Source organism: Nesoenas mayeri (assembly GCF_963082525.1).
Source record: "Nesoenas mayeri genome assembly, chromosome: 5".
In the NCBI taxonomy this organism is placed as follows: domain Eukaryota; kingdom Metazoa; phylum Chordata; class Aves; order Columbiformes; family Columbidae; genus Nesoenas; species Nesoenas mayeri.
The window spans coordinates 64,969,595-64,997,315 of record NC_137548.1 but is presented as its reverse complement, the minus strand read 5'-3'; the positions used below and the strand labels follow the sequence as shown (position 1 = coordinate 64,997,315).

General features: G+C 39.0%; 1 protein-coding gene across 1 annotated transcript in view; it reads left to right on the top strand.

The window, feature by feature from the left end:
* Positions 1–27,721, top strand: part of NELL1 (neural EGFL like 1) — a gene marked incomplete at both ends in the record, with an annotated part of 271,483 nt that overhangs the window by 48,910 nt on the left and 194,852 nt on the right. Inside the window, 6 exons of the mRNA XM_080346184.1 lie at positions 6,892–6,988; positions 12,829–12,901; positions 13,143–13,225; positions 19,406–19,540; positions 20,330–20,432; positions 23,419–23,492. Of these exons, the coding sequence (XP_080202310.1) occupies positions 6,892–6,988; positions 12,829–12,901; positions 13,143–13,225; positions 19,406–19,540; positions 20,330–20,432; positions 23,419–23,492 (565 nt within the window). The remainder of the gene's footprint in view (positions 1–6,891; positions 6,989–12,828; positions 12,902–13,142; positions 13,226–19,405; positions 19,541–20,329; positions 20,433–23,418; positions 23,493–27,721) is intronic.

Genomic DNA, 27,721 nt, shown 5'->3' with positions numbered 1-27,721 from the left:
TTTGTCCTTGTTCAATTTATGTATGGAGAATAAAGCCCCAAATCTGACAGTGACACGTGTTTTTCTAACCAACTTTACTTGCGTTTGTGTAATTTCCTCCTGTTAGAGGGTCTTGAAAGTTAATTTGCATTTTTTTTCAATGAATAAACTGATTGCTTATAGAGTTTTATCTAGATACATTTTTATTTTTTAGTTTAGATTTGTAGTTGAAATAATTAAACTGAAGAGTACATTAACTTTATCTCTGTGATTATACAGGAAAATCAATGAAATCGTTTGCGTGACAGAGTTTGAAGAGAACTTAAAAACTGAGCATGCACTCTTGAGTCTTTTACCTAACATATAATATTACTGGACTCACCTATTTGTTCTTCTTCCCAGAGCTGAACAGTAACTTTTGATTAAATAGTTGGCAGTTACTATTGTATATTCAAAATTTAATAACAAAAGACTTCCCTCAAAACCTGAGATTTTAATCTAAATAGCTTTCCTCTGTTAAGTGATTGTGAACTCCTATACTATGATAGATAGAAAGAAAAGTCAAAATTTCCCTCAAGAAGACTATTTTTCTGAAAGAGAGCACTGGAAACTGTATGAATAATTCAGTTAAAGTTGCTCCAGAACTGAATGCATGTCAAATAATGCATCCTATCTGTAAACACTATCAAGAAAATCCAATCATGTTGGTATTGACATATTTTCATTGGGAAGCATATAGAAAATAGGTTGAAAGAGAAATATGTAAAGCCATCCTAGTGTTTCTTTTCAAAATCGGTTCTTAATCCCTTCAGAAGAATAGACATGAAGACAAATGCCAATACTGTATCTTAAAGCTAGAAGCTGATAAAATAACCTGTTTCTTTAGGCAGTTGGGATTCAGAAAGTGTTGGACAAACTTTTTGAAGCAGCTGGGTATTTTTATCCAGTGAGCTGTGTTAGGGGACCTGACATTTGACTTCAGTGCTGTTTCAAATGCACTGAGTTTTTGCAGCCTCAGCTGGAGATGGTAACAATGGCCAAGACGGTCAATGCCTCTGCAAATTAGGTTGGGAGAAAGACGAAACATGGGAGAACCTCCCTCTCTCCCCTGACTTTCCACGACAAAAGTTGAGTACGTTATTTCAAAGACTCCGCTGTGAACAGTGCGTTATTTTGTGTGACTTCTTCATACCCTTTGGTTTATTTAAAGGATCTGAGGATCCAGATGGATGTAAACAGGGTAACGAATGGTTGCCGGAGAATGTCAGTTTTGAGGATCAGGTTTTGAATTGCAAAAATCTGTTTTGATGATTCACCCTGCTGTCAGCAAGGGCTCCTGTGCAGTCACTGGAGCGGCCTTCAGAGAGTGATTCATTTGCTGGAAGATGAATCACGCTCTAGAAACACTTATGTCTCTTCATTAAATAAGTGAATCTAGAGGACCAGCTCCACTGGAGGTGTAAACTTGTGAGACATCTAAAATTAGGTGTGATGAATTCAACACCTGAGTGCTACATGGAAATTCTTACCTTCAACAGAGTAAGAAGTATGGCAGCCATATCAGGAACAAAAAAACCTCTTATTGGGTTGATAGAGACCAGGGACTGAGAAATGAGGTTCCTGCCATGCCCCAGCCACAAGAATATTTAGATTGCAGCTATTTGTTTCTTAATTGTACTCCTAATAAAATAAATCACTCTGGTTCCTATCTAGATGCAAATTTGAGAAGGCATGTTCCTATTTTAGCAACCTACTCATAGTTTAGATGGAAAGAATTTGGAAATGTTCTGATTTGGTATGCTACTTCGTTAGAGATATAGTCCATTTTATTGTTCAGAATTCTAAGGCAGTTGCTTCTCCTGATCAGTCCATGTTGGCTGATGTGTTCTAACGCAAACAGACACAAAGTTTATTTTCATGTTCTGCTAAATATTTCAGCTATTTCCAGAATGCTTCTGGCGTGGCAAATATTGTATGTATGAAGTAGAGCTGCATCTCCACAAAAGTGGAAATATTCTCCAAGTGTCAACTTTTGCTTGTTAAAGTTGTGCGTAAGAAATTTTCTTCCCTGCAAGAGACAATTCCATGTCACGTTTTTCCAGAGGAAACATGGCCAAGCTTGCGAGTCAGTTAAGCCTGAGTTGTGCCCAGTCTAAGGGCTTAGATCTTGGGCAATGTCCCTCCCTGGCTCTCTTTGAGATCTTGCTTAATCAGTTAGTCTTTGTTTCAGTTTGCATATATGTAAAACGAGGGTATTTCCCTATTTTACCAGAGCATTATAAAGATGATAAAAATAGATTGGAAGCATGGAAGGGAACTAACTTCACATCCAACAGAGCTTGATTTCTAGAGAGGCTGTCCCTCTATGCAGAGAAAGATGTGTGTGTATGTTTGCATACAAATATTTTACATATGTTTCCTTTCAGGAATCTACTGATTATTTAATAGATTTTTCTGTTTTCTGTGTATTGTAGATGCCTGTTTGGAAAGCATGTATGAAAAAGGTGTTTCTGAGGATTGCGTAAGAATACTTCATGAATCAAAGTGTAGAGATATTGGTACAAAACACAATGACATCATGGGCCTTTGTCAGTTAACAGGTGTTTTTCTTACTATGTTTAGCTAAATGAATCAGTGGTTAGTGAAGGTATTCTGAGCTTGAACATTTCAAGAGGGATTGGTTCATGGTTATATTACTCCAAGTTTATGGTTTAGCTTCTTTGAAATATGTCAGCATAAAGTAGGGGTGAATCAAGCTTTCTCCTGGCAAGTGAATGCAGTAATCATAAATCTGAAAGTCTGAAGTATGGAATAGAGCTTCCATTAACCTGGAGACCTGGGTCTCCTCATGCTGGAGGGACTGTTCAGTCTGCGCTGATTTCAGAGACCACAGTTCCCTGGAGTTCTCTTTCTAAGCATTCCTGTTCTTGTGAAGTGTATTGTGCATTTTTCTGCGTGGTTATCAAAGCCAAATGTATTGGAAATGGATCTCCAAGGAGCTCTAGAGCAGCACTTCATAAACTGGAAGTGTAGTAGACATAATTCAGCTATTCATATGCCAAATACAAAGTATTGGTCAGGTATAGATAAAGCCGTAGAAGGTGAGACAGCTCAGCCCAGAAAATCAAGCAAGGGAATGAGAATGATGTGGAAGCTCAGTGCAGCTGTACAAAAAAAGAAGGATCCTTTTGTATCTATTCAGTAACAGTAGTTTTTCAGCCTGAAAAACACCTCTTTTCTTCCAAAAGGAAACCAATACAGGAAGGGGAGTGGAGCAAGGGTTTTTCTCACTTCACAAGCAATAGGTGTAAGAGAATGTCACCTTTAAGTAGGAACTTTTCTCATTACACTTTGAGATACGTTACAAAATATTCATACTTTCTGGGTTTGTCAAAGCATAGAAAACCCCTGAAAAGTCGCCTGAACCATCAGTAATATTTGATAGATTTCTAAGTGGCGTACATATGTGGGTAACCTGATGTCTGGTTGAAACCCTATTCCTGATTGCTTAGCCAAGAGCCACCTTAATAATTCTGTATGAACAGGGTGTCTTCAGCACCCATGAAGTCTCTCTTCTCAAAAACCTGCTATGGGAATGACATTCTCGTGACTTAAAACATGAACCTGGTGGCCAGAAGATGTGCCCAGTTTCCAATGTTACTCCAGCGTTACTCCAGCGTTACTCTGCTGCACATCGGTCAGCTCTGCTGGCTTTCAGCTGCCAATGTGTGTAGCTGGTGATGCTCTCTTCACTGATACTTGAAAATGTTTGCTTTCATCTTTATTAAATCCACTGATTGAGAGTTAGTAATACTCATGTTTCTTTGCTCACGCTAGCTCAAAAGCCGCCTCCGTGTAGTTCTGTTTTTCCTTTGTGTAGCTGTTTCACCTTTATGTAACAGCTTCCAGTCTTGCTGGAAAAGTCCCTTGAATGTTTTTGCATCGCTCTCCCTTTTTGTCAGGAGTTGCAGGGCTCTTATTTTCTGTTGCTTTAAAAAAAAATAAAAAAAATGAGTTGTGAACCATGTTTCTTGTGCTTCCTTTTTGTTTTTACTGTTATGAATTTATATGTGCTTTTTGGCCTTTTAATTTCTCAAGACTGTAGCTGTGATTATAGGGGCAGCAATGAGACGCGTGTATGCTTGCTGGGGTATTTTTGCTGATGCCTAACAGTATACAGTAATAAAGTAAGCTCACATTGTCCACAAACCAAATAGTGTCAACCCAAACAACTTTTTACATTGGAAGTCGGGGTTGATCTACATCTCATGCCTTCACTTCAATCCTAAGTCTGTTACTTCATGGACAATTCTACAGAGAAGGAAACCAACCAGTCTCTTAGACATATATGGGATGAGGCACAAACCAACCTTTAGTTAAGCCATTAATTGAAGGTAAATACCGGCTTCAGAAATGGAATTAGAGGAATATAGGGAGCATGTGCATGAGCATGTGTCTTTTGAATGGTGCTTTCTGAAGAGACTTTGGAAGCAAGGTCATTAGAGCCTTTTCCACATAGGCTGTAAGTTTTAGTTAAATCATCAGAAGAGACAAGATAAAGCACTTGAGCCTGTTTCTGATTTGACTTCCTTACTTGCTTTTCTTGAACTGTCATATAATAAAGTCAGTTAGGTTTTGTTGTTTTTTTTAATATGTAGTTGCAGATAGGTATTGTAGAGTTCCTTCATAAACTTTAGCTAGGCCAGGTGAATAAAAATCACATATTCTTCAATAAGCTGTGTTGTTGAACCTGGTCAGCACTGGGATTTTATCTGTTAGCAGAAACAGAGCTCTTTATGGAATATTGACTAGTCTTTGTATGAGATTAGAAATTTTCTGGTGAGAACTTTATTAACGTAAGTCGTGAACAAAGATGTATTATATATCCAAAGAGAAATTCCTAACCTGATAGTGCAATTTAGTCATTGGTTTACTCAAGGCACATCTAATTCCTTGCTCCTTGTTCCACATTTTACAGCAGTTTTGCATTTGAGTAGATCTTCAATTTTGTGTGAGGCATGGCAGAAGAGTTAGAGATAGAGATGGTGCATGCAAAATTCCTGTAATTCTCAAAACATGGTTTAAAAGAATATCATCTTGTTTTGCTTTTTGAACAGGTAAAACTGCTCAGCGTGATAATTTTATAGATAGTAAGAAGTAATTAACTAGTGGAGGTAGAATTTCCTAGAGCTTTAAATGTATCATGTTGGTGAAATGTGATGAATTAGGGCTGATGATAATTATAATAAACTTGAGCAATAAAATAATGAGTATTAGAAGAAATCTTCTGACTCTTGTACTCACGTTCTTGAGCTGGAATTTTCATGTAACTATTTTGTTCTCAGATTCGAGATTGTTGTTGTTGTTTCTTTTTAAGGAAATAGTAAGTTTGCCTCCTTTATATCACTTAGCTAAGATTGAAAAGTTCCAGTGCACTTAGTCCTAATTCACTCAGCGAGTATCTGGTGTGATAAGGATTGTCTCAGTCACAAGGTATAACCCTGAGACACGTCCCTGCTCGAGGGAACGTCCCATCGTGCAGCTGCTGCTGTGCGGGAGAGCTCAACGGCCTCTGCACTGTCTGCTGTTTATGGAGTGAAATGATTGACTCATAGTCATATTTGCATACCAACCACAGATGCCAGTTTTTTCCAAGCCTGGCTTGAGTTGAGCAGGACCAGCACTGTAGCCAGGTGGGTCCATTACCAGAAATTAGCCCTTGGCTATTTTGTTATTTTTCTCCCCTGAATCTGCCTTGAGCTGGATACAACTATTAATATTAAGACCAGATGCACCCATCATGAGTGCCACTGGTGGTTGTCACTTGATCAGAGTTACCAGAAAAGGCCAGGCTGGGGGCTGAGGGGAGCACACCATCACAGCAGTACAGCAGTTTGCCTATAAACCTCATTTTATCTCTTGTTATTGTTATTTCTTATTGCTATTCTTTCTAGTTACTTGAAGAATAATCAAGAAAATGTCCCTGTAGTGGTAGATACCGAACATATATTAATACAAAGATGTCCTATTCTGCTGGTGACATGGGCAAGCTGCATGTAGAGTAGAATCATACAATCATTTCAGCCGGAAGAGACCCTCAGGATCATTCAGTCATTCAGTCCAACCGTAACCCAACTCTAGCACTAAACCATGTCCCTAAGAACCTCATCTAAACACTTTTGAAACCCCTCCAGAGATGGTGACTCCACCACTGCCCTGGGCAGCCTGTTCCAATGCCTGACAACCTTTTCCATCAAGAATTTTTTCCTAATATCCAATCTGAACCTCCCCTGATACAACTTGAGGCCATTTCCTCTTAGTGGCAGCACATGTGAGCACCCAGGCCAAATTAAGTCAACAACAGCAGCAAATGGGAGAGATGGATAAAACAAAAGATCCAGGTGCAGGGATGAATAACACAAATGTAGAGACAGAAAGTCCATGGGAGTACGGGTGAGATAAAGTTTCTTTGTGGCCTCTATTCAAAATTCTAAGCAGTCTGAAAATCTCAAAGTGTCATTTCTCTGGTTGAATCTTGTTTGTGACTGCACTTTTTCTCCAGAATGGGTAGCTGAATTTGAAGGCCACCCTTAGGATAGGATGGTTTCATTTTATTGGTTTTCCTACTATGATGGGTTTTGACATTGTGTTTCTTTAGCCTAGTGCTGCACAGTTGCACAAGGGGAGTTTCAGCTTTATCCAGTCTTTATATGTTAGTGATTTTAATAGGTTTTCACCTTTTTTTTTATATTTTATTTTAAAGTTGTGATATACCTTTATAACTATCAATGGTAAATGTGATGTTTAACGGATTTGGTTCTACTTTCCATCTTTTATCGTTAGCTGATTTTGATTAGGAACTTCTCAGAAGAAAAAGAGAATTCAAGTAATGACAATGTATTCCCTCTGCAGGATTTATGAACGCATCATTGATCCCCCAGAAACCAATTTGACACCTGAAAGCAATTTATGGCTCGGACAGAGAAACAGAAAACATGGTTTCTTTAAGGTAAGCGGATGTGAAATGGCACATGAAGAAGGATATTAATAAATAATCGACAAGATATTTTCGATCAGTTTCCTTACACTCCTGACATCTGATTTGTATGAATTTTAGTAGAAACTGTGGACTCGGGATTTGAGGCATGTCCAGCGCTTAGAGAAAAGGCTCTCTTCTTGTAGTTACTGACTGCAGTGCCCAGTATTTGGGAGTTTTATTTGGGTTCCTTACTTTAGGTCTCACCTACCTGCTGTGCTCTTGCTTTGCCACTCCTGGGGGCTGAATGAGACTGTGTAAGCGGTGTCAGAATCTATTCCTGGCTGTCATCTTTAAACCTTCATGAAAAAACAGCTTTGCTGTGGTCTCCTGGATGGACAGTGGTGGTCTTAATCACTCTCAAAGGTGGTTTCCTCTTTGAATTCATGTGCAAAATACCTTCACTTGTCTGCTCTTTGCCTTGGGTGACTCTTCCTTGTCTGCCTGTCAGCATTGACTTCTGGAGCAGAGGTCTCCTGACCTTTGATCCTTCCAGCTGTGGCAAATACTGGATATGGTACACACTGCCTTTGCCTTGCTGCTAAACAGTGGGTTTTTCTGTTCCTGAGGTACCTTTCTATTTTTCTCAACTAAGCGTGTCACTGTGTTTCTCAACAGAGATTAAATAGTGGGTCACCAAATTTTGTTAATGAACTTTTTGGTCCTTCGGAGCTTCTATTTCTTCCAAAGAGCCCGGGTTGAATGGCTGTCAGGGCTTGGGCTGCTCCTACCTGTAAAGCCTTTTTCCATTTATCAGGCTCCCCAAGACATCATTATTGAGAACACTAGTATGGACACGGGGAACTTTTCAGAGGAGAAAGAGGATTTGAGTAATGGCAATATATTCCAGATTCAATGAATGCCAACACATTTCCAAAATTGCAAAGGACAGAGAAATGACTTACGACTTGAAAAGCGTGCTCCTGTGTGTTTTCTTGCAGGTTTTTTCCCCTCTGGTGAGGCTATATTCTTTTCTAGTCAAGGTTAAACTGCTGAACCAACCAACAAACAAAATCCAGTGACAAATTAAAATCACCCATTCCACCTGAAAGTTAAATGTTTTACTTTGTAAAAAAGCTACAGAAAAGTTTTGGATGTTTTTTCCAGTTTGGGTAACAAGCCACGGTGCAAGTGTTTACCAGTGAAAGAGTCTATAGCAGTGATGGGCCAATCTGCCTGTCCTCGATATTGGCGTCGATTTGTTGCCAAGGTGATTTACCACCCACTCAGTTTCCCTTTGAAGCTGTCGGTTCCTAAGACAATTTTATCAGTTGCTGTTTTTCTGAGGACCTCTTCTCAAAATGTTGAGATTCCGACAACCTAAGACAATTATTTAATGCTAAAATTATTTACGGTAAGATTGTTGCAGCAACTCACAATTTTAATAGTGAAACAGAGGTAAAAAGCAACTTTCAACTTAAATGGCTGTCCAAGAGTTGTTCTGAACCTACAGCACATTTCATCCTCCAGCAGCTGAGCTGTCACTGCAAAGTGAAATTGATAGTATTATTTCATTCTACAGCTGTTGTTTTTTTACCTCAGCTGCTTCCCATAATTCCACAGATGGTAAACATATGTTTATAGCTACATAGGAAAAAAAGAAGTTATGTTGGATTCGCCCATCTTAAATTCTTATTTTATGCAGGCAGTCAGAGCCTCAGAACTCTGGGACATTATATGTTTATAAATTAATATTTCCACGCGTTAACACTTTGGAAACAGCAGGGTAGCTAATGATATGCTAATGAGCTGACAGTTTTTATTGATCATAATGAAAGCCGACAAGTGTCTTACTTTGCTTTATGCACGCTTGAATATTTTACTAACTTTCTTCAGGGCAGAAATATAATTGGTTATATTTTTTAAATCCTGCTTGAGAGTTTCAGAAATCTTATTTTTGTTTATGTTACTTATTGCAAAAACTTGGGATTTTGCCAGTTTATGGAGAGTACATATCTCTTTCCATACATTTACATGCTAAGCAGGACCTCCCTTTCTTTTTCAGAGCGATTTGTTTCACTGTTTTAGCATGTAAAGAGATGGATCTATTTTCCTTAATGTAAACAGAGATCTGCAGGGAAATAAGAGCGTTAAAAAAGGAATTAGCATTTTGGTATATTTGTTGGAGCCATGATAATGTGTGTAACAAAAAGCACTGAGCACTGTTCTGAGTATCATCTTTGCTGTTCCAAAAATTTTCTTACTTTAATGATAGTTAATTAATTGTTGTGTCCTTCTGTAAATGGATAGTGTTAAAGCACATTTTGAGCCATATTCTCCTGCCAGTTTTGGATCATAATTCTTCAGTATATCAGAAGAGGAATGAGGGATATGATATTCCTAAGTCACTGTGGCCGGTTCCTGTCATTTTTCTTATTTGTGCTTTTGTTCCACATCCTTACTTGCAGTGATTATTCCATAAGTAGCCCTGCTGTGCGTGTGGCCTTGGCGGGGAATGAAGTGCTCTATGGCATAATCAAGGGAATTGAAGTCTCGCCCCTTACAACTGGTATCTCTTACTCATTGCAACTTACCCGTGACAACCAAGCATTTGGAGTTCAGATGAGATGGAACGGTTTTAGTACAGCAGCAAATGGAGAACAGACTGAAGATAGCTTTGTCTGTTTGCTTTCAAGGGAATCTCGTGAATTACTTCCTTTGAGAAACACATGTTGACCCTTCAGGTTTCTTTGTGTGACCCAAACGCAAGATCTGTTTTAGGGCTAAAGAATAACATCATAATCAGATTAGGAAACCAAAGTAAATGCAACTGAAAGGAGGAAGAGAGCGATGCCAGCCACCCAGGGAACCTTCACTCTGGGATGAATGTGATTGCTGTCAGGGTCAGAATTATCTGCAGAATTCATTTTATCACTGGGGAGAACCCTTCCCCCTAAGGCTCCCTCCAAAGAGCTGCTGCAGAAATGAGCTTATTAATGCATTGCTGACTAGGTGATTCATGTCGAAAGATGGTAATTTTCATATCGGCTACAGCAGGCTCTATTGATCCTGCAGCTGCGCCTGGGGATTGTATGGCAGGTGCTTGAGAAGCATGTTGATATATTTACTGCAGAGCATCATGTGTATACCTGAGTCTCTGTCGTCGTTTCGGTCTCAGGTTGTACAGGCTGAGGTGAGGTCAATACCATGCCAAGGGCTGTTCTAGCACCTGGCATAGGACATGCTGGCCCTTGTGGTGCTGGTGTAGCATCACCTTGGCATGGGGCTTCGGGCATGTCTGCTGGTGCCTCTGTCACCAGCCTGTCCATGCAGCTCACACAGCTGTGTGGCACGAGTTATCTCTGTGGGAGAAGGAGCTTTTAAAGAGGGTGAAAGGCGATGGAGGAAATGAAAACGCAGCAGTGGAGAGCTCGTGGAGTATATGAGCCTTTTCACACCGTGTGGGAGGAGTTCTGTGTTTAATAGAGACATGAGAAGTGCAATAAACAGAGCTTTTGTATTACATCCTCATGGGATGGGCTTGATATTTAGTGCTGCAGGCCTGAATTTCATCGTGTAGCTGGTAATCTGCCTGCGCAGATCAAGGCTCTTCAAGCTAGTGAGTCCTGATGCTGAATTGAAGCTTTGGTTGTAATTAGCCAAATGCTAAAGGTGATTTTTGCTTGGGAAGGGAAAAACCAGGAAGATCTTGACCACTGACATCTCCCTGTCAAGGCCAAATCCTGATTTTCATGAAGAAGTCCACCCTGTGCCAAAGTGAATCAGAGCCCTGAGCTCCCCATGGGGAGCTGCCTGTGCCTAATTCTCCTTCTGGCTGTGGTCACAGAAAGCTCTCAGCAACCGAGACTTGATGCTGAGGGAGGAATAGTCCAAGCTTGTTCGTGTTGTTACAATAATTATGGCTGTAATAAGTGTTTGCCTATAATGAAGTCTTTCTATTAAAAAGATACATCAGCAAAATTTCTGCTCTTTGAAGGTTCACTTCTGTGTTTGATCGTATTAATTCTGTTTCAGAGGGTTTATAGACTTAGAAGGCATCTCTATTGGTGAATTGAAGTTCATACGTTTTTTCCATGGTAACATGCTTTCATGTAGCCAGAAATTAACACACAAAATATAGTTGTGTTTCCTTTTCAGGTTGTATCCAAAAGACAGTTGAGCGGTGGGGCTCTGATGCAACAAACTATATTTGAAGTTCAATATGCACTTTAAAAGGCTGAGGAAAACATCACTTCTTTTTGGATGATGTCTTGTTAGCTGTGCGATATGCTCTGGTGAAGCTTTGTAATCTCATTTACTCTTGGTTGAGCTTTTTGCTGGAGAGGCTTAAGCGTTGAATTATATTTTTGTGCCTCACCTAATTTCTTGCTGATGACTGCTGGCAGAATGTATGTAAAATGGCTTTCAGGATGTTCCATTTCCAGTGACAGTATTGCTTCTCATTATTATGATGGTTTCATTATTCTCATAGATGAAAAGGTTAATAAATGTATGTACTTCCACAAGAAAGACAGTGTGATCTGATTATGTCTATTAATATTTTCAGTTAATATTTGATCATGAAACAGTAAGCAGGAAACACTGCTTGTTGCTTCCCTTCTGCTGTTCTAGCAAATGAACAAGTAAATGTTAAATGTTACTTTATTTGTAAGGATTCCAGGGCTATCTGAGGCCTATGTTTTATTTATGGGTGGAGTTCAACATTTTGAGCAAGTGGCTATGTCCTTGGTCTGCAAAATTCACTCTATTGCAATGTAATAGAAAATTAAAACATAGTCTTACAAATCAGTAATTTAATTAGATAATAACTGCAGCGATGATAAATTTCCTTTTAAATTAAAGAAATTCTTCTGTGTCTGGGAGGAGATAGACCCATGTCATGCGATCTGATTAACAGCCAGGGAAAGTGCAAATAACAGCACTAGAAGACCCTTGTTTTCCTTTTCTCCTCTCCCTTAGTGACCATGGCGCTATTAAACCTGGTGGGTCTCATGGATTGTGTCACAGACAAAGATGGAGCAAGAGCTTTGTACAGAGCTGAAAAGCAAACACAAGCTTCAGCATTCTCTAGGCTCTTTGAAGGATCTAGAACTCTGCAGGGACACTGGGCAACCTTTTGTGTCTGCTGCTTCCATCGGGGATATCTTGGCAAGTCGGGAACAGCAGAGGATGCAGCTGGCACTGGACCTTTTGGTCCTTCCTCTCTCCATCCCTGTCCAGTTCCGTTTTGGTGCCCTGTACAACCTGCACTAGCTGGCTCTGACCTTGGAGTCCTGATTCCTGCCAGTCCTGCACAAGGGATCTTTCCATCTGTCTGGCTTAGAGAGAGGATTTAATTCTAACTGATGGCACAATTACGTGAACCGTCTGTTGAGATACAAAGCTGGTCGGCTAAACTAAACCGAACAACTGAAGTGTAGATTCGTACCTCTTGCACTATTTACTTCTCTTTTCATAATGTTTGATTTCACAGTCTAATTTGGCTAAATCACTAAAGAGTATCGTTGCGTTTTCTTTTTGTCTTATGGAAAAGTGTGTCGTAGGCTTGAATAATGGATATTATTTCACTGATTTTGCACCAGTCTCATCCCATTTTAAGACATTTAAGCAGCTTATATTTGGTGATTGCAAAAGACAAAGCAGTATTATTTCTGTGGTTTATTAAAATTAATATCCAGACACACAGGAAAATAGGAGGAGTGGTTATGTTTTGTCCCTCTTCAGTTATTTTCCTTGTGAGAAGAGTGAGCTGGTCAATTTTTTTGTACTCACTTAAGACTTGTGAAACGTCATGTACAGAACTAAGTGAATGCTTGTCATCTGTATTACCAGTTTTCTCTTCTTTTACAAAGGGTGTTATTCAAGATGTGAAAATCATCTTTATACCTAATGGATATATAACGCAGTGTCCAAATCTGAATCGCAGTAAGTAGCACTGTCTTTATTCTCTCTATTTTAGATTTTTTCATACAAATTACTTCGTTTTAAAAACAATATTCTCAGGCTTGCCATTTTTGCATGTCCTGACTTGTAGAAGGCAAAAATTCTCTGTAAACAGATTGTATTTTGTGTTCACATAAATCAAGTTTGATATACTGTTGGTTATTTACAGGTTATTGTGTCTTTTCTTCTCTTTCTTTCTGTTTTTTACTCTTCCTTTATTGAGCATGCCCGACCTGCAGTGATTTCTTAAGTCTGGTGCAAGGAATCATGGATTTGCAAGAACTCCTGGCAAAAATGACTGCAAAAGTAGGTACCTAAGCTTCTTTGTCAGTTGCCCATTTTCTTCTGTGCTAAGACCGACGTGAAAGTACTTATTCCTTTTGCAATTATTCTACATTTTCATGGCAGAGCCATTTCTTTTTCTCCTCCTGCCGATACCCCCATCTGCACTGGACTTAGGGATATAGCTTCACGGATGGCACTTAAGCCTTATACAGTTTCTGTTGTCTGCCTTATTATTTGTAAAATAGTGACAAAATACCCAGGGTCTGACTTTTTTGTGAGATGCCTTAGCGTGATTTCCCTTTTCCCGCTGAGGGATAAATGTAGAAACAAAGGAGTGAAATCCCTCAACAATTTCCTCACCGTGTGATGCTGTCAGAGGGTGCATGTTTGCCTGTGGGAAGTCCTGTGAAGTCTTCAGGACTGGTGAAGTCTCCTTCCTGGGAACTGAAATGAGGACCCAAAATGGAAATTGCTGTGAAGCTGCTTTTTTTTTTGATTGTGAGTAGGATGAATGGGAAGCTACAGTGTGTTTTTGTTTGGAGTTTTGGAGATTTTCTTTAGGCTCTGCTCCCATGTTAAACAGTCAATCTCGGTGTTAGCCAAGGTCCTTCAGCCAAGGTTGTGGTGAAGTTTTGGGGTAGGAAGATGTGTTTTAGAGGTGACGGAACCACTGGTGTATGTTAAAGGGCAACCTGTGAACACTTCTTGAGGTTAATGTTAGTGAACCATCTGGTCTGTGGTAAAAGGCAATTAATTGTTTCATCTGAAACAGCACATACGCTCTAATTACTTACAGATTTAAGTGCAGCTACAACAACCTACAGACTCCTTTAGTCTCAGTGTAGTTATTGAAGAGGAATTTCAAAAATAGGATTTACATAGTAGTGCTTCTAGTGTAACAGCATTATACTCTTTACTGTGCTGCTTTTAAGTGCCCTTTTCCTTCCTAATAGGAAAGGGAAACTTTGTTTTTAGAGTGTGTGCACATTATACTGACAATCCACTTGCTCAGCTGACATACTTTGGACTGTCTGACTCTGAATGCGAAATGGAAGCTTTTAGTTCAGTTTGCTGCTTGTACTGTGAAAAAGAGGCAATTATTTTGAGCCCTGCTGGTGTTATGAGCAAGTCCCAATTATGCACTGTACTGAGTAACTTGCTTTCTCTGCTGTTAATTATATTTTTGCTTGCTAGTACTTTACGAGGGGAAGCAAATAACACAGTATTTCTGCTGCAAAGACTCTGTGCTTCCATAAAGTGGTGCTGGGATAATCCTTCTTTGCGAGTTCCTTTCTGTTGTAGCAGTGCACTCACTGTTTCATTGCAGTTCTTACAGAAATATCGGTGGCCAGGACAATGGATGCAGCAGGAAAGGAAGTTAATTTAGTAGACAAATGCACATTAAAAATGGAGGGACTTGAAGGGAAGCATTAAGGTTTGTATTTGCCTTTTCAGTCCTGGCCACAATAGCCACCAGTGGTACTAATGTAGGAACAGGTCCATCATATGGGGATGATGTATGGTGAGGCAGAGTGAGGCTTTGACGGGCTGTGCAGCTGCCTGCAGGGCTCCTGTTTGCCAGGACAGGTGGCCAGAAAATGGCTTGCTCGTGTACAGGAGCAATGAGCCCCAGCTCCTGGTCCTGCGCCAAGAGATGCGGAGCATGAACATGACATTTTGGGAAAGTGGGCTCGCTGCTTTGATGTCCAGTTGTTGGTTTTAGGCTCTGCTATATCTAGGATTTCAGTTTATCCCACAATCAGTGTTTGGTTACATCTGTTTTACAGCATTGAACAGTCCAGTGAATGTTGTTTGTAATGAATGTGTATGTGCAGTTTCTGTAACGTAAAACCATGAAGACTCAGGCCAGGGCTTACCTGGGAAGAAAACATCTCACTAGCAGCTTCAGGCTCCAATAATTTTGGTAACAGTGCAAATTCTGCAGTATGTAGGCAGGAGTACAGAGAACCCTCTCACTTGGGCTTTACCTTGGGGTCCCATGAGCCAAATGCTGGCTCAGGATGGGACCTGGGGGCTCTATAGGGGGTCCCAGCAAAGCATTATTTATAGCAGATTGTCATGGAGTGCTACGTGCAGGAGCATTTGGTCACAACCTGCAACAAGCCAATCACCATTCTGTCCTCTTCCTAGCTGTGTCTTGTAAAGCCATAGCTTTTAAAGATGAATAAATGCTGGCTTTTTAAGCCTGTTTTATTTTTGTCATCATTTGAATCCTGGATCTTTCCAGTATATATCTTCAGTTGATTTAATCTTGTGTCCTTACATAGACACCATAGGTCAGAGTGTTAGATATCTGGCTAAAATATTAATTTACTACAGGAGAAAAGGATGATGATGTATTTCAGCATTCCCAACTGCCCTGTTGGAACACTGTTAGTTCCTTTTTAAATATAATGACTAAAATAATTCATGCAACTCTAACAACCAACTGAAATCAGTCCGGGCATCTCCTGCATTTCTTTGAATGGAATATAATTACTTTTTGGTAGATTATGGGCCCACACTGGGGTGTGCTTTATATTCAGATGTACTTGTGAAATGAAGACTTGCAGCACAAAACTACTGAAACTTTCCTCATTTGAGATCAGAAAGGTTAAAGTGTGAGTTTGATCAAAATCCAGAAAAATCAACTGCTTGAATTCATTGATGGACTAGTTAATCTGGTTTGTTTATGTCATGGTTTAATATGGCCATGAATACTTTTATGTTTAACAAAATTTTCCATGTAAATTTTTGATAGGTTTTGGGTTTTCTTGATGTTTTAATTTTTAGTTTTGCCATACATATCACATTTTTAATAGAAATCTGTCATCTTGCAATTACTTGTGTGGGTAGAAAAGCAGCAAGGAAAGTGCGAAATAAGTTTTGTGAATAGTAGTTGGCCAAATATTCCTGAATGTTAAGAACTTGGGGTTTGGTTAGTGTACATAAAATGCTTGATATGGTACACACTTCTTTTCCCTCCTGAGTTTCTTTCGATTTATAACCTAAAAAAATGTTTCAAGCTTGAGAATTTTCAACTGATGTATTAAATGTTCAACAACTCTAGTTGTGGGCATTTGGCAACATTTTGAAGGATATTTCAGCTAATTTTAAGGAATTCATTGCTTTATCAAGCTCAGTAGGAATTAAGAATAGTAGAATTAAGCAGAAATTAGGGCATGAAGTTCAGAACCAAACTATGTTTCTGGTCACATTAGTAGGACATGTAACAGTTGAATGGTGTTTCTGACCCAATTTTGTGGGCTGGGATACATTTATTGGCCTCTGAGTATTGGAGGGTTTGTTGTTGAATACCCTCCTGGTGATCTGCTTGATTGATCTGCTACGTTTAAAGATATTTCTTAGGAGGTAGATTATTTTTAAGTAAATAAAACTTACCAGGGTAACACAATCATCAGAAAAAGTTAATACTTTCAAAATATTTATTCTCTTAGAGCTTTCTTCTTTTTCTAGGGAACAATTTCTAGGACAGACAAAGGACAGTACAAATCACCTCTTTAAAACCTGGATATTTCTAAAGTCCTTTCTCTAAAATTTATATAGCCCATTCATATGAGAATGTTCATTTCAAAAGAAAATACAAGATCTGTAAATAAAGTAGAAGTGTAAGACAAATCAAACACTTTTTAAACAAAACTGAATGTATTTTACATACTGTAGATATAATGACTAAATACAATGACCTGAAAAGAGTTTCTGCTGGAAACAAGCAGCTCACTAAGAGGATAGTTTTGCCTCTAAAATGTGAAAAGCAGTTTTGAAGTCACCAGAGTATCAATTGCCTATTATCCTAGAATAACAACTTAAGAAATAAAGAGCTTTTATTGAGGGATTTCTCTCCTGAGGACTGCAGGGGAAAAAAATATCACAGAAATTGGCCTAGTATTTATTTTCTTTTTCTTCCCCCTAAATATGTTGCTCTTTTACGAGCAGGAATGAAAAAAGGCATATTAGAATACTTTCATTTAAAGTGGATGGAATTTTAGAGGATGGAAGTATATGAAATTCAGATATATGCCATTATGTTAAAAATACTGTAGCACTGTGCATTCTTTTTTAAATAAAATTTGTCACTATTAAAATGTAGCAACCTATAATGTAGGATAATAGCATCGTATCTATAGCAGAATAGAGTATGCATTCATCTTGTCTTGCACCAGATTTAGGTAGCCTTGCTATTTGCAGTGGCTTCAGTGTGGTGGCTTATACACAAAAGACAAATGTGAGTGTAAAATAATCAACACCTTGAGAAACCACATCCAGCTGTCACCATGCTAATTTTTTGAGCAATGGGAGTTCTGTATATAAAGTCTGTATTTCTGTATTTATTTATTTTTAGAATGAGTAAATGGGAAGGTAATTTTGAGTGCTCTTAGGGATTTGAGATGATAGCGCTGGGTATGAGGAGGGATAAATGGAGGTTGTTCGTCTCTGGAGGATGGTAAGATGGTACCTCGTATGAAGGGGAGGTCTGTTATATGGTTTAGGAGCAAGTGGTTCAAAAAGCCTTTTCCTTTTCTTCTGCTACATGAATGGGCATTTTCCCTGCTTATTACTGCATAGTATCTCATCAGTAAACATAGCAATTACATGCCTGAAGATGGAAAAATACACATTTTAGTAGTTTGAATTGAGGAGGTAATGGGAACAGCAAGGAGCATGGCTTCTCTGTTAATCGGAGTCTGGGATTATTTTGTTCTACACTGGATTAAAACACTTTTCCCTCTCTAAATCTCACTTTCTATTATAAAGTTAAGACCTTCCTAGAAGTCCGAAAGCTTTAGTCTGGCTGACGCTTAGCGATGATGAGATGAGGATGAACAGGAAAAGTCAGTCTGCCAGTCTTCATGATTTTAGACCTGTAATCAGGTTGATGAGCAATTACCAAATTTGTTTTAAAAACAATTGTAGTTCTTGAACTTCCGGTGGTGCCTGGGCATTCCTGAGGGGATCTTAGCGGGGTTTGTTACAGTACAAGAGACAGTTGCGTGATTTATCTAGTGCAGTGCATCAAGGGTCAGTATTGGGGCCTGTATTATGCAATATTTTCATCAATGATTTGGATGAGGTAATAGAGTGCACTATCAGCAAGTTTGAAGATGACACGAAGCTGGGAGGAGTGGCTGATACACCAGAAGGCTGTGCTGCCATCCAGAGACCTGGACAGGCTGGAGGGTTGGGCAGGGAAAAATTTAATGAAATATAACAAAGGAAAGTGTAGAGCCTGGTAGCTGGGTAGGAACAACCCCAGGTTCCAGTATAAGTTGGGGAATGACCTATTAGAGAGCAGCGTAGGGGAAAGGGACCTGGGGGTCCTGGGGACAGCAGGATGACCATGAGCCAGCACTGCACCCTTGTGGCCAGAAAGGCCAATGGCATCCTGGGGTGTGTTAGGAGTGGGGTGGTCAGTAGATCGAGAGAGGTTCTTCTGCCCCTCTACTCTGCCCTGGTGAGACTGCATCTGGAATATTGTGTCCAGTTGTGGGCCCCTCAGTTCCAGCAGGACAGGGAACTGCTGGAAAGAGTCCAGCGCAGGGCAACAAAGATGATGAAGGGAGTGGAGCATCTCCCGTGTGAGGAAAGGCTGAGGGAGCTGGGGCTCTGGAGCTTGGAGAAGAGGAGACTGAGGGGTGACCTCATTGATGTTTACAGATATATAAAGGGTAAGTGTCAGGAGGATGGAGCCAGGCTCTTCTCAGTGACAACCAATGATAGGACAAGGGGTAATGGGTTCAAACTGGAACACAAGAGGTTCCACTTAAATTTGAGAAGAAACTTCTTTTCAGTGAGAGTGACAGACACTGGACCAGGCTGCCCAGGGGGGTTGTGGAGTCTCCTTCTCTGGAGACTTTCCAACCCGCCTGGACACCTTCCTGTGTAACCTCATCTGGGTGTTCCTGCTCCATGGGGGGATTGCACTGGATGAGCTTTCGAGGTCCCTTCCAATCCCTGACATTCTGGGATTCTGTGAATCATAAACCCTGTTCAGTTGGCATGGAGAGCTCCATCAAAGTCTGAGTAGCATTAGTTTATATCTGCTGACATCCCAGTTCAGTGTTTCAAAGGTTGTAGTCAAACTTGGTTCGGCTAAAAATAAGCGTACTGCTTTCTCATATTTGCTTTTTTAAATCATGTGTTTGACTTGCAGAAATCTCATCAAGTTACTTTCATTTATAGTTAAATTATGCAGAAACAAGACTGAGTCAATTGGAAGACTGTCATTGTGAGAAGACTTGTCAAGTAAATGGATTGATCTATAGAGACAAAGACTCATGGGTTGAAGATGATCATTGCAGGAATTGCACATGCCAAGTAAGAATTTCTGAAGAGCAGGACTTAATTAAAATGTGAAAATGGCCCCTGAATATGTAATATTAACTCGGAGAATTTTTAGTATGCATGTAGTGACAATATGAACAATAGGGAAAGAAATGGTAAAATAAATAAAAATTTGACATTGCTTATGTGCAAGCTTCATAAATAAAATGTTTTCCCTTGACAACGCTTTCTTATTTGTTCTAATTATATCTGTGAGAACTTTATGGTTTTGGGGTGAAAGTGTGGCATTGTGTTTGGTTTGGAATTGTTTTCACTGCAGTAGTTTTTTCAAAAGAAAGCATTATCTTAATAGTATTCATAGATGCTTAGTTGCAGCTTGCATGGTAACAACATGCAGATTCTGTTTTCAGTGTTTATCACTCTCAAAAATGAAGGAACAGAAGAGAATTAGTATGTAAATCTTGTCTCGTTGAAATTATTTGATAAATATCTGAAGAGAGCCTTTGTTTGCTCAAGAAAATAGAAAACCGATGGTTGAAAATCTCAAAGATGATTGGCAAAGCCTACAGAAAGTGGTGCTTGTGTTCTTGTGAAGATGGGCTTAGTTTTTCCACTTCATGCATTTTGCTCAGGTGAAGTGGGGTAAAACCAGTAATATGTATCAAAAGGGGGCGATTCACCTTCAGATGCATTTTGATTTAAGTTTGTCGTTGGATACGATTAAACTTGTTACTGAAGGATGGGTCGGCTGTCTTCTGTGTTTTGTATAATATGCTAGTTACAACAGTTGTAGTTCAATTTTGTCTTAAAACCTTTTCTCAGAGTGGCGTTGTGGAGTGCAGAAGGATGTCCTGTCCCCCTCTGGATTGTCCTCCTGACGCTCTCCCGGTGCATGTGGAAAGCCAGTGCTGCAAAGTGTGCAAGGGTAAGTCCAACACACCTCTCAGCGACACCCCCTATTTCAGCACAGTGAAACCTGTCCTCAAAGCAGGTGCTTTTATAATGACTTGATTGAAGAAGAAAATAAATAATTGGTGAGGAATGAAGAAGCTTAGCAGATTTCTAAGGTTTTCTTTTTGCCTATTGTCAGTGTAAAATGATTCATCTGTGTGTTTGAGATTGGTAAGTCTTGCTTGGCTCCAGCATTTATCTCCTGCTGATTTTGAGGAGCATCAAGCCTGTGGTCTGAACTTTCTGTAGCAATGAGTAATAGACTGAGCTGTTATCTTCTTGCCTGTCTTTTATTTTGGGTTGGAAGGCTCTTCTTTAAAATAAACCCGACAGAATTTGAGAAACGGAGTTAGTATCACTGTATGGAGTGACAGTTTGCTGTGATTAATTTAAAAATAAATTTATGGGAAGAAAGAAAAGTAAATTTTATATCTGTGTTATTGTCAGCTTTCAGTTTCCTCTTCTGGAAATGGAAGATGTAAGTAACATTTCTGGAAAGAACATTCAATATTTGTTGCCTTAATGGTAGTACAAGGGAGAAAGTTAATTTATATATGGAAATTTTAGCTGAATACTGATGCCAGTCTTACCTAAGCAGCACAAATTATCTTCCCCCCCCATTCTTGGAGACAGTGAATGTCATGCATGAGTTTTTCAATAATTCATAGGACAAGAATGTTGAATTATTTTAAGATTTATTAGGAAAATAATAACACTTTTTTTTAGCATTCTGTCACCTTTCTTCAGTTGCTGAATTAATTAGTCCCATGTGCCAACGTCCTTTAGCTGTGATCTTGCACTTGCTCTTGTTTCCTCATGTCATCTCATTTGTCTGAGCTGTATGTCAGTATTCCACTTACCAAAAGATGTTTATGAACAGAGTACTTGGGTGGTAAAGTGGCCATGCTGGCCTGTATTTTTTGTCTTGAAATGTTTTTATTTGTAATGTTGAGAGTCTACAAAGTTCTTTCCTGAACCTGGATGCCTTTGGCACACGTGTATGCATGATGGTCAAAATCCGACGCTGAGGAATCGCAAGGCACAAAATTGTAGATTCAACGTATATCCTCATAAATAAACTGTGTTCCTGTTATTTGTAAGGGAAAGATGAACAATCCAACTTGCCTTTTGTCAGTGATTGGCACAAACTTGACTTGTTATTCTGACAAGAGCTCAGCGTGTCAGTCAATGGGAGGAGATGGATGGAAGTTGATTGAAATTGATTGTAAATGCCAACTCCTTGACAGAATGATGTGCCAGGGCCACTCTGGGGTAGATAGGAGTAATTGCTGAGGCTTTTCCAAAGATCTACTCTGCAGGTGTTAATTTCTCTGTGCTTTTCCTATTTAGCTCTGATAGAATCATCAGCTGTAATTTGCTCTCTCTAGGGATTATTGAATGGCTGGATTATTGAACACTTTCCTGTTTTAGCTGAGGGTTAATGAAAAAGTTGCCATAATGTCTGATATGTTAAAGGTTTTAAAAATGAGGCAGTTCTGTTTTGATCCCTGCCATCTTGTGTTAGCCTTCCAACTAATATTTGACAAAAGACTGTAATTTTGTTTAAAATCTTGTCATTTTTCTGAGTTGTGCATTAGCTTTCTTCCTGGTGTGGCCGTTCTTTTGTTAAAAGCAGTCATATCAGAACAGGCAGAAGAGAAATTTCTCTCATTCATCGTCTCCCAAAAATATTTACTGAGATTTCTACTTTAAACAAAGCTACTTGATCTGAAGTTTTCTTCATAAGTGAGGTCACAACAACTCAGGCATAAAAACTAGGGCAGATTTAGAAAAATGAAGAAAAGTAGGATACCAAAAGAAAGAAGCCTGTTTGTTTTTTTAATGCATCGTTGATAATGAAAACAGAGTTATTATTATTTTTTTTAGTTTCAACAAGTCCTCAGAGGCAAATTTACATCTGAAAGTTTATGAAGATTGGTCTAGCAGTCCTTCAGGTTTAGAATTTGGGAATCAAAGTGGCTATGACAGTTGCTGCTGTGGAATATTCCTATTGGTGTCACCCCTAAAGGGTATACACATGCTCCTGTAAGTGCTTGGCTCCCTTACCTTGCTACTCAAGAGAGAAATTGAGGTAAAACAACTACTAGACAGCCTGAGACTTCTGGTTTTTTGAGAACCAAGCACTTTGAATGCATCAGCTTTGACTGTACATGTGCTTTGACTCAGGAAACTTTTAAGGCTTTGTTCAGTTGCAACACAGGATTCACACCTTGACTTGGCCTTGAAAGGAGTGAGGAGTACTCGCAGGTTTTAGTCTGTTGGTTCACTTGTGGAGCTGGTTATTTTTAGCAGAAGGGTCAAAACTTCAAACAAGAATTTTTTAGTAGGAGCTTTGAGTTTCCTGGGCAATCTTCTTATTTCATGTACGCTTTAAGAATATTTTTCTGGAATAGATTTTTACAGTTTGTTGATTCAGTAGAGTTATTCACTGCATCTAATCCATTTTTGCAGTGCTCCAGCAAGTTGAAGAGTTCACTTTTGTGCCCACAAAAAATCTGGAGGTTTAATTAGATTCTGTGCTTACGTTATTCTCTTGATGAGCAATACACTAATAAATGTCTCCAGTTCTTTGAGTCATGGAGACCTCTAGTAACACAAATGCTGTAGCTAATCTCCAGAATGTCAGTAATGAAAATATTGTTTTATCAAACACTAATGAATTTGATCCAGTATGTATTGTCTTATGCTCTTATTCCTCCTTTTTAATATGGTTAAAGGTGCTACTTGCTCTTAACATGAATGTATTGTTAGTTACTTTATTTGTAATTGTGTATGATACTGACTTCTGATGAGTGCAAAATGCATCATTTTTTCAACGTGTCTATATTTTCTCAGCGTATGTGAAGATTGGTTTTAGTGTTGTGTTATACCTTGCGTTTGTTTACTACTTATTTAATGAATTTATTTTTAATCTTCCTCCTTCTCCTCTCAAATTACAGCAAAGTGTATCTATGGAGGCAAAGTACTAGCGGAAGGTCAGCGAGTGTTAACCAAGAGCTGCAGGGAATGTCGAGTAAGTTTCAATTGTATAAACTTTTCCTGATTTTAAATGTATGTGTGGTGTTCCAAAGTGACAATGAAAAGTTAGTGCATTTCTTTAGGCTTCCTTCATGCAAATGTGATATCTGTTGTCTTGAAAAGGTGAACTTGGAGTCAGTGAAAGCCACAAATACAAAACCAAGATGGGAATCTGACCCTTGTAGGATAGTAAAAAAATGGGCAAAATTACTTGGAGGAGTGTTTTATCTCCTGATTTCATGAGCTCTAGAACAAGGCAGCAGCATCTTGAGACAGTTACTAATTTCAGCCAAATTGCTAAAATTTGAAGCAATCTGGCTTATATTGCTTGAGTTACTCTAGATTTACCCTAGTATTATTGAAACTGTATGTAGCCCTTCTAACAACTGAAGTAAATTACTGAGTATTGGACTGGACTGGAGTCTTTCTTGGCAAGTTCATAGCACTTAGCTACAGTCAGTAGTTAAGAACACAGGTAATTGGAGGCTGTGTTAGGTAGGAACATTCAGAGAGAGTGAGGAAATAAGAGTGCTACATGGTGTGTTAAGTTTGGCAGAAACCAGTTGTTGCCAAGACTATCCTTAAGAGAAGAGAGTACTAGTAAATAATTATAAAAGGCCCATTGCTCTGCTGAGACATGTATTTTTTGTGAGTGTGCATGTACTTTAAATATTATTTATAACTTCAGAGAGGCACAGCTATTTTAAAACATTTGCTCTCACATGTAATTTTCCATTATTTTTGGTTTTGCATCTTGTAGAATTTGTAGAGCGGGAAGGGTGATGCAGGGGAGGCTTAGAATGTTACTGACAGATCGATATGCTAGAACAATTATGAAAAACATTTGGAAAAGATTACAATGATCTAATTATTGCGCTTGTGGCTGAACGTACAGAGTAGCAATTTTATGTTCACTAATGGAAATGGACAATAACTGGTTGCAGATGTTGTGAAAGCAGCTTGTTATGCAGAATTACTTTGCTGTTGTTAATGTTTAGCTGTATAGGGGTGCTCAACATTGTATATATGAATACATGGGCAAGGTCGTTTCCTTGAAGACAGACTAAGGTGCCTGTTATTTATAGTACGACATAGAATGTTTATTTAGGAGGGAAAGTACCTGTATGAAATAAGGTGAGAACTCGAGGATTTTCACATTAAAGTGAAACCAGAGAGAGTGATCTGAATTATGTCTGTGGAACTTCTCTGTGCGATAAATCAAAGTGTTATCTTCATCATTATGAGCATGACAATACATTGATGAAGGTTAAAAGCAAATACTGACCATCGAATATCTGTCAGATCAGAAATGACTAAAATAGCAATGAAAAGAGCTTTTGCGTTTTCCTTGTTGTTGAAGGAAATTGGTATACTGCTAATTGCAGTAATGTTGCAGTTTATGTTGATAAGCGTTTGAAACAGCATATGTGAATGTAATACCATGAAAAAAACCCAAGTCCATGTCTCAAAAAGATAAAAGAAGAAGAAAGATTTCCACAGTCACGGTTCAATAAGACATTAAAGCTCACTGGCAAAGGTTGTGCTTCTAACTCAAGAGAGTTTTTAGGTGGGTGCTTACCTCTGCTTCTATGAGATAATGTTTCCGCAGACAGAAAGTTCATTCCATGAGTCTACAGCATGACCTCTTAAAAGCTGCGAGGAAAACAGCTACTTATTTACTGCCTCAATTAGGAACACGTACTAGATGAAGAATGAATGGTGATGGGTCAAGCTGTGCTCAATATCTTCTATCCCCTGTGGGTCTACTGGTGGGCAAGGTGGTGTATAAATAAAGGAAGGGCTTTGTGCTAGGGGAAGTACTATAAAAAATTTACTGTAGTTTAATTTCCAGACTTGAAAAACAGACATTAAGTTTGAAAAGCTGTTGATTCATGAAGGAATACAATAGAGGGTACACATCAACTGTCAGTTTATTAGTGTTGATAAAGATGACTTAAAAATCTTGGGTAGTAGCTCTTGTGTTTGTAAAGGAGAGGATGTAGTTGTAAGTAGGGTAATGTCAAAAACTTAAAGTGAAAATTTCACATTTCAATTTGTATTTGAAGATAGTTGTTTTTACATAGGTACTGATCCAACATAAGGGGCTTTTAACTTTTGTATTTTTTCCATCCAACAAAAATAACAATTATACTGATGGATCCGGATAGATCAAAGATTTTCTTTATCAGGCTGTGAGCAGGTTTTTTTTTATTTCTGAAAACTAATCCAGACTAAACTGTATTTGATGCACATTCTCTTAACCATAGGCACAGATGTTGCTGACGGACAGCCGTTCCCAGTTGGAATCCTGCCCACAAACACTCTCTAGATTAATCTACAATGACAAAGTGACAAAATTAGTCTACAGGTGTTTCTGAGAATCATGGGATGGTTGAGGTTGGCAGGGACCTCTGGAGGTCATTTTGTCCAACTCCCCTGCTTGAGCATGGCCACCTAAAGCCAGTTGCCCAAGGCCGTGTCCAGACAACCTTTAAATATCTCCAAGGATGGAGACCACACAAGCTCCTTGGGCAATGTGTGCCAGTGCTCAGTCACCCTGACACTGAATAAGTGTTTCCCGAGGTTCAGATTTCACCAGTACGGGGACGTGTCTCATTTGAAGTCAATGGAAAGATGTGTATAACTTTTGTTGGGTTGGGAGTTTACTGCTCATCAGCTGACGGGGTTAATGCCCGTGAATGACATGACACCTGTTCATAACCAGACAATGTGTCTGACAGCAAACAGTACAAGAGTAAATTCCTGTTCGCCAATGCTGGGAGGGGCAGTCAGAGAGTGCCATACAAGTGCTAGAATGATAGACAGGGCTCCACTGACTTTTCAGGAAGCTTAACTAAGTTTTTCACAGAGCTAAGGAACAATATGGTTCCTAGAGTGATGGCTGAGGACACTATTTGGAACTTCTCCTGAAAGGCTGATCAATAACAGCTGATACAAGAGGGACAGGGAGGAGCAACCCCAAACAACAACAAAACCTCAAAATAACCTTATATGAAATCTCACTATAATTTTCCAGATCTAATCATCTGAGATGAGCTGTTTGTGGTTCAAATATTCACTGCAAGTCACAGATTAGGCTTATAGCCAATTCTTTTTAATGTACTTACCTTTGTAATAACAAGAAATTCAATTATCTTGTTGTACATGTTTGACTCCAGATCTCATTCTTTGTGGATTGTGTGTCACAATTGGAACTTGACCTATTTATTCCAAAAGAATGTCTTTTTGACATCTATTGATGTCCAGAATCTATGACTACATATGTGAATTGAGTATAAAAGTTAGTTATTTTTCTGAGGCTGCCTGATGCAAGAATTCTGCAGTGTGAACTACTCTTGCTTATCTCAGTAGATAAAATCTGAAATCTAATGATGATAATTCTTATAGTTGGATGTGCACTAGTTTATAACAAATTGATTTTTATCCGAAGAGTACTCAACATGGAAACATTTTAATTGTTTTAAAACTTACTTATAAATATGTTCCATTTGTTTTCCCAAGATAAAAATTCTACAGAAGAAGGGAAACTTCAGAGAAATAACATCTTTCTGTCATTAAATAAATGGAATTCTCTCTGTCTTTTTTTAGTCTCCTTATGATTCACTAGAGGTGTGAGCTTGGATTGAATTTATCTTTAGCTTCTTGACTCATCTTGATCACTGATTTGACTTCCGTATGATTTCTTGATTTCTTTGACCAGATTTATCATCAGTCAATGCTTTTCGTCCATATGTTGACATCCTGTACCCTTTCTGCTGCAATTGCCTTGTCTGAGCTTGAATAGGTGATGAGTTATAGCCAGAGCTTTTCCAGCTGGTAGTTTGATAACATGATAGTAAATGACGGCTGAGTGTGTCGGGTTCTTTTATCACCTTTGCTGCTGCAGTTGCACAGGCAACCATGGGGGATTCCTCCCTTTCACTTCTGGAAGTGAGATCAGAAGGAGACCTAATACCTCCATTAACTTCACTGTTGTTGTGTGGGCGCTTTTTTCAATGATGCATGCTATATGTGATACTGTAGGGAGCTGCTTTTTTTAAAAGAGAAAAAAGAGAACCTCATGCCTGCGGGTTTTTTAAGATATTATTTTTCATGACAGCAACTGATGCAACTTGCCAGTGAAGACAATTGGAAGTGAGAAAAACAGCTCGTCCCTGCTTAACCTTAAGATTGCCATCTCCAGAGCAGTCACAAGCTGTGATC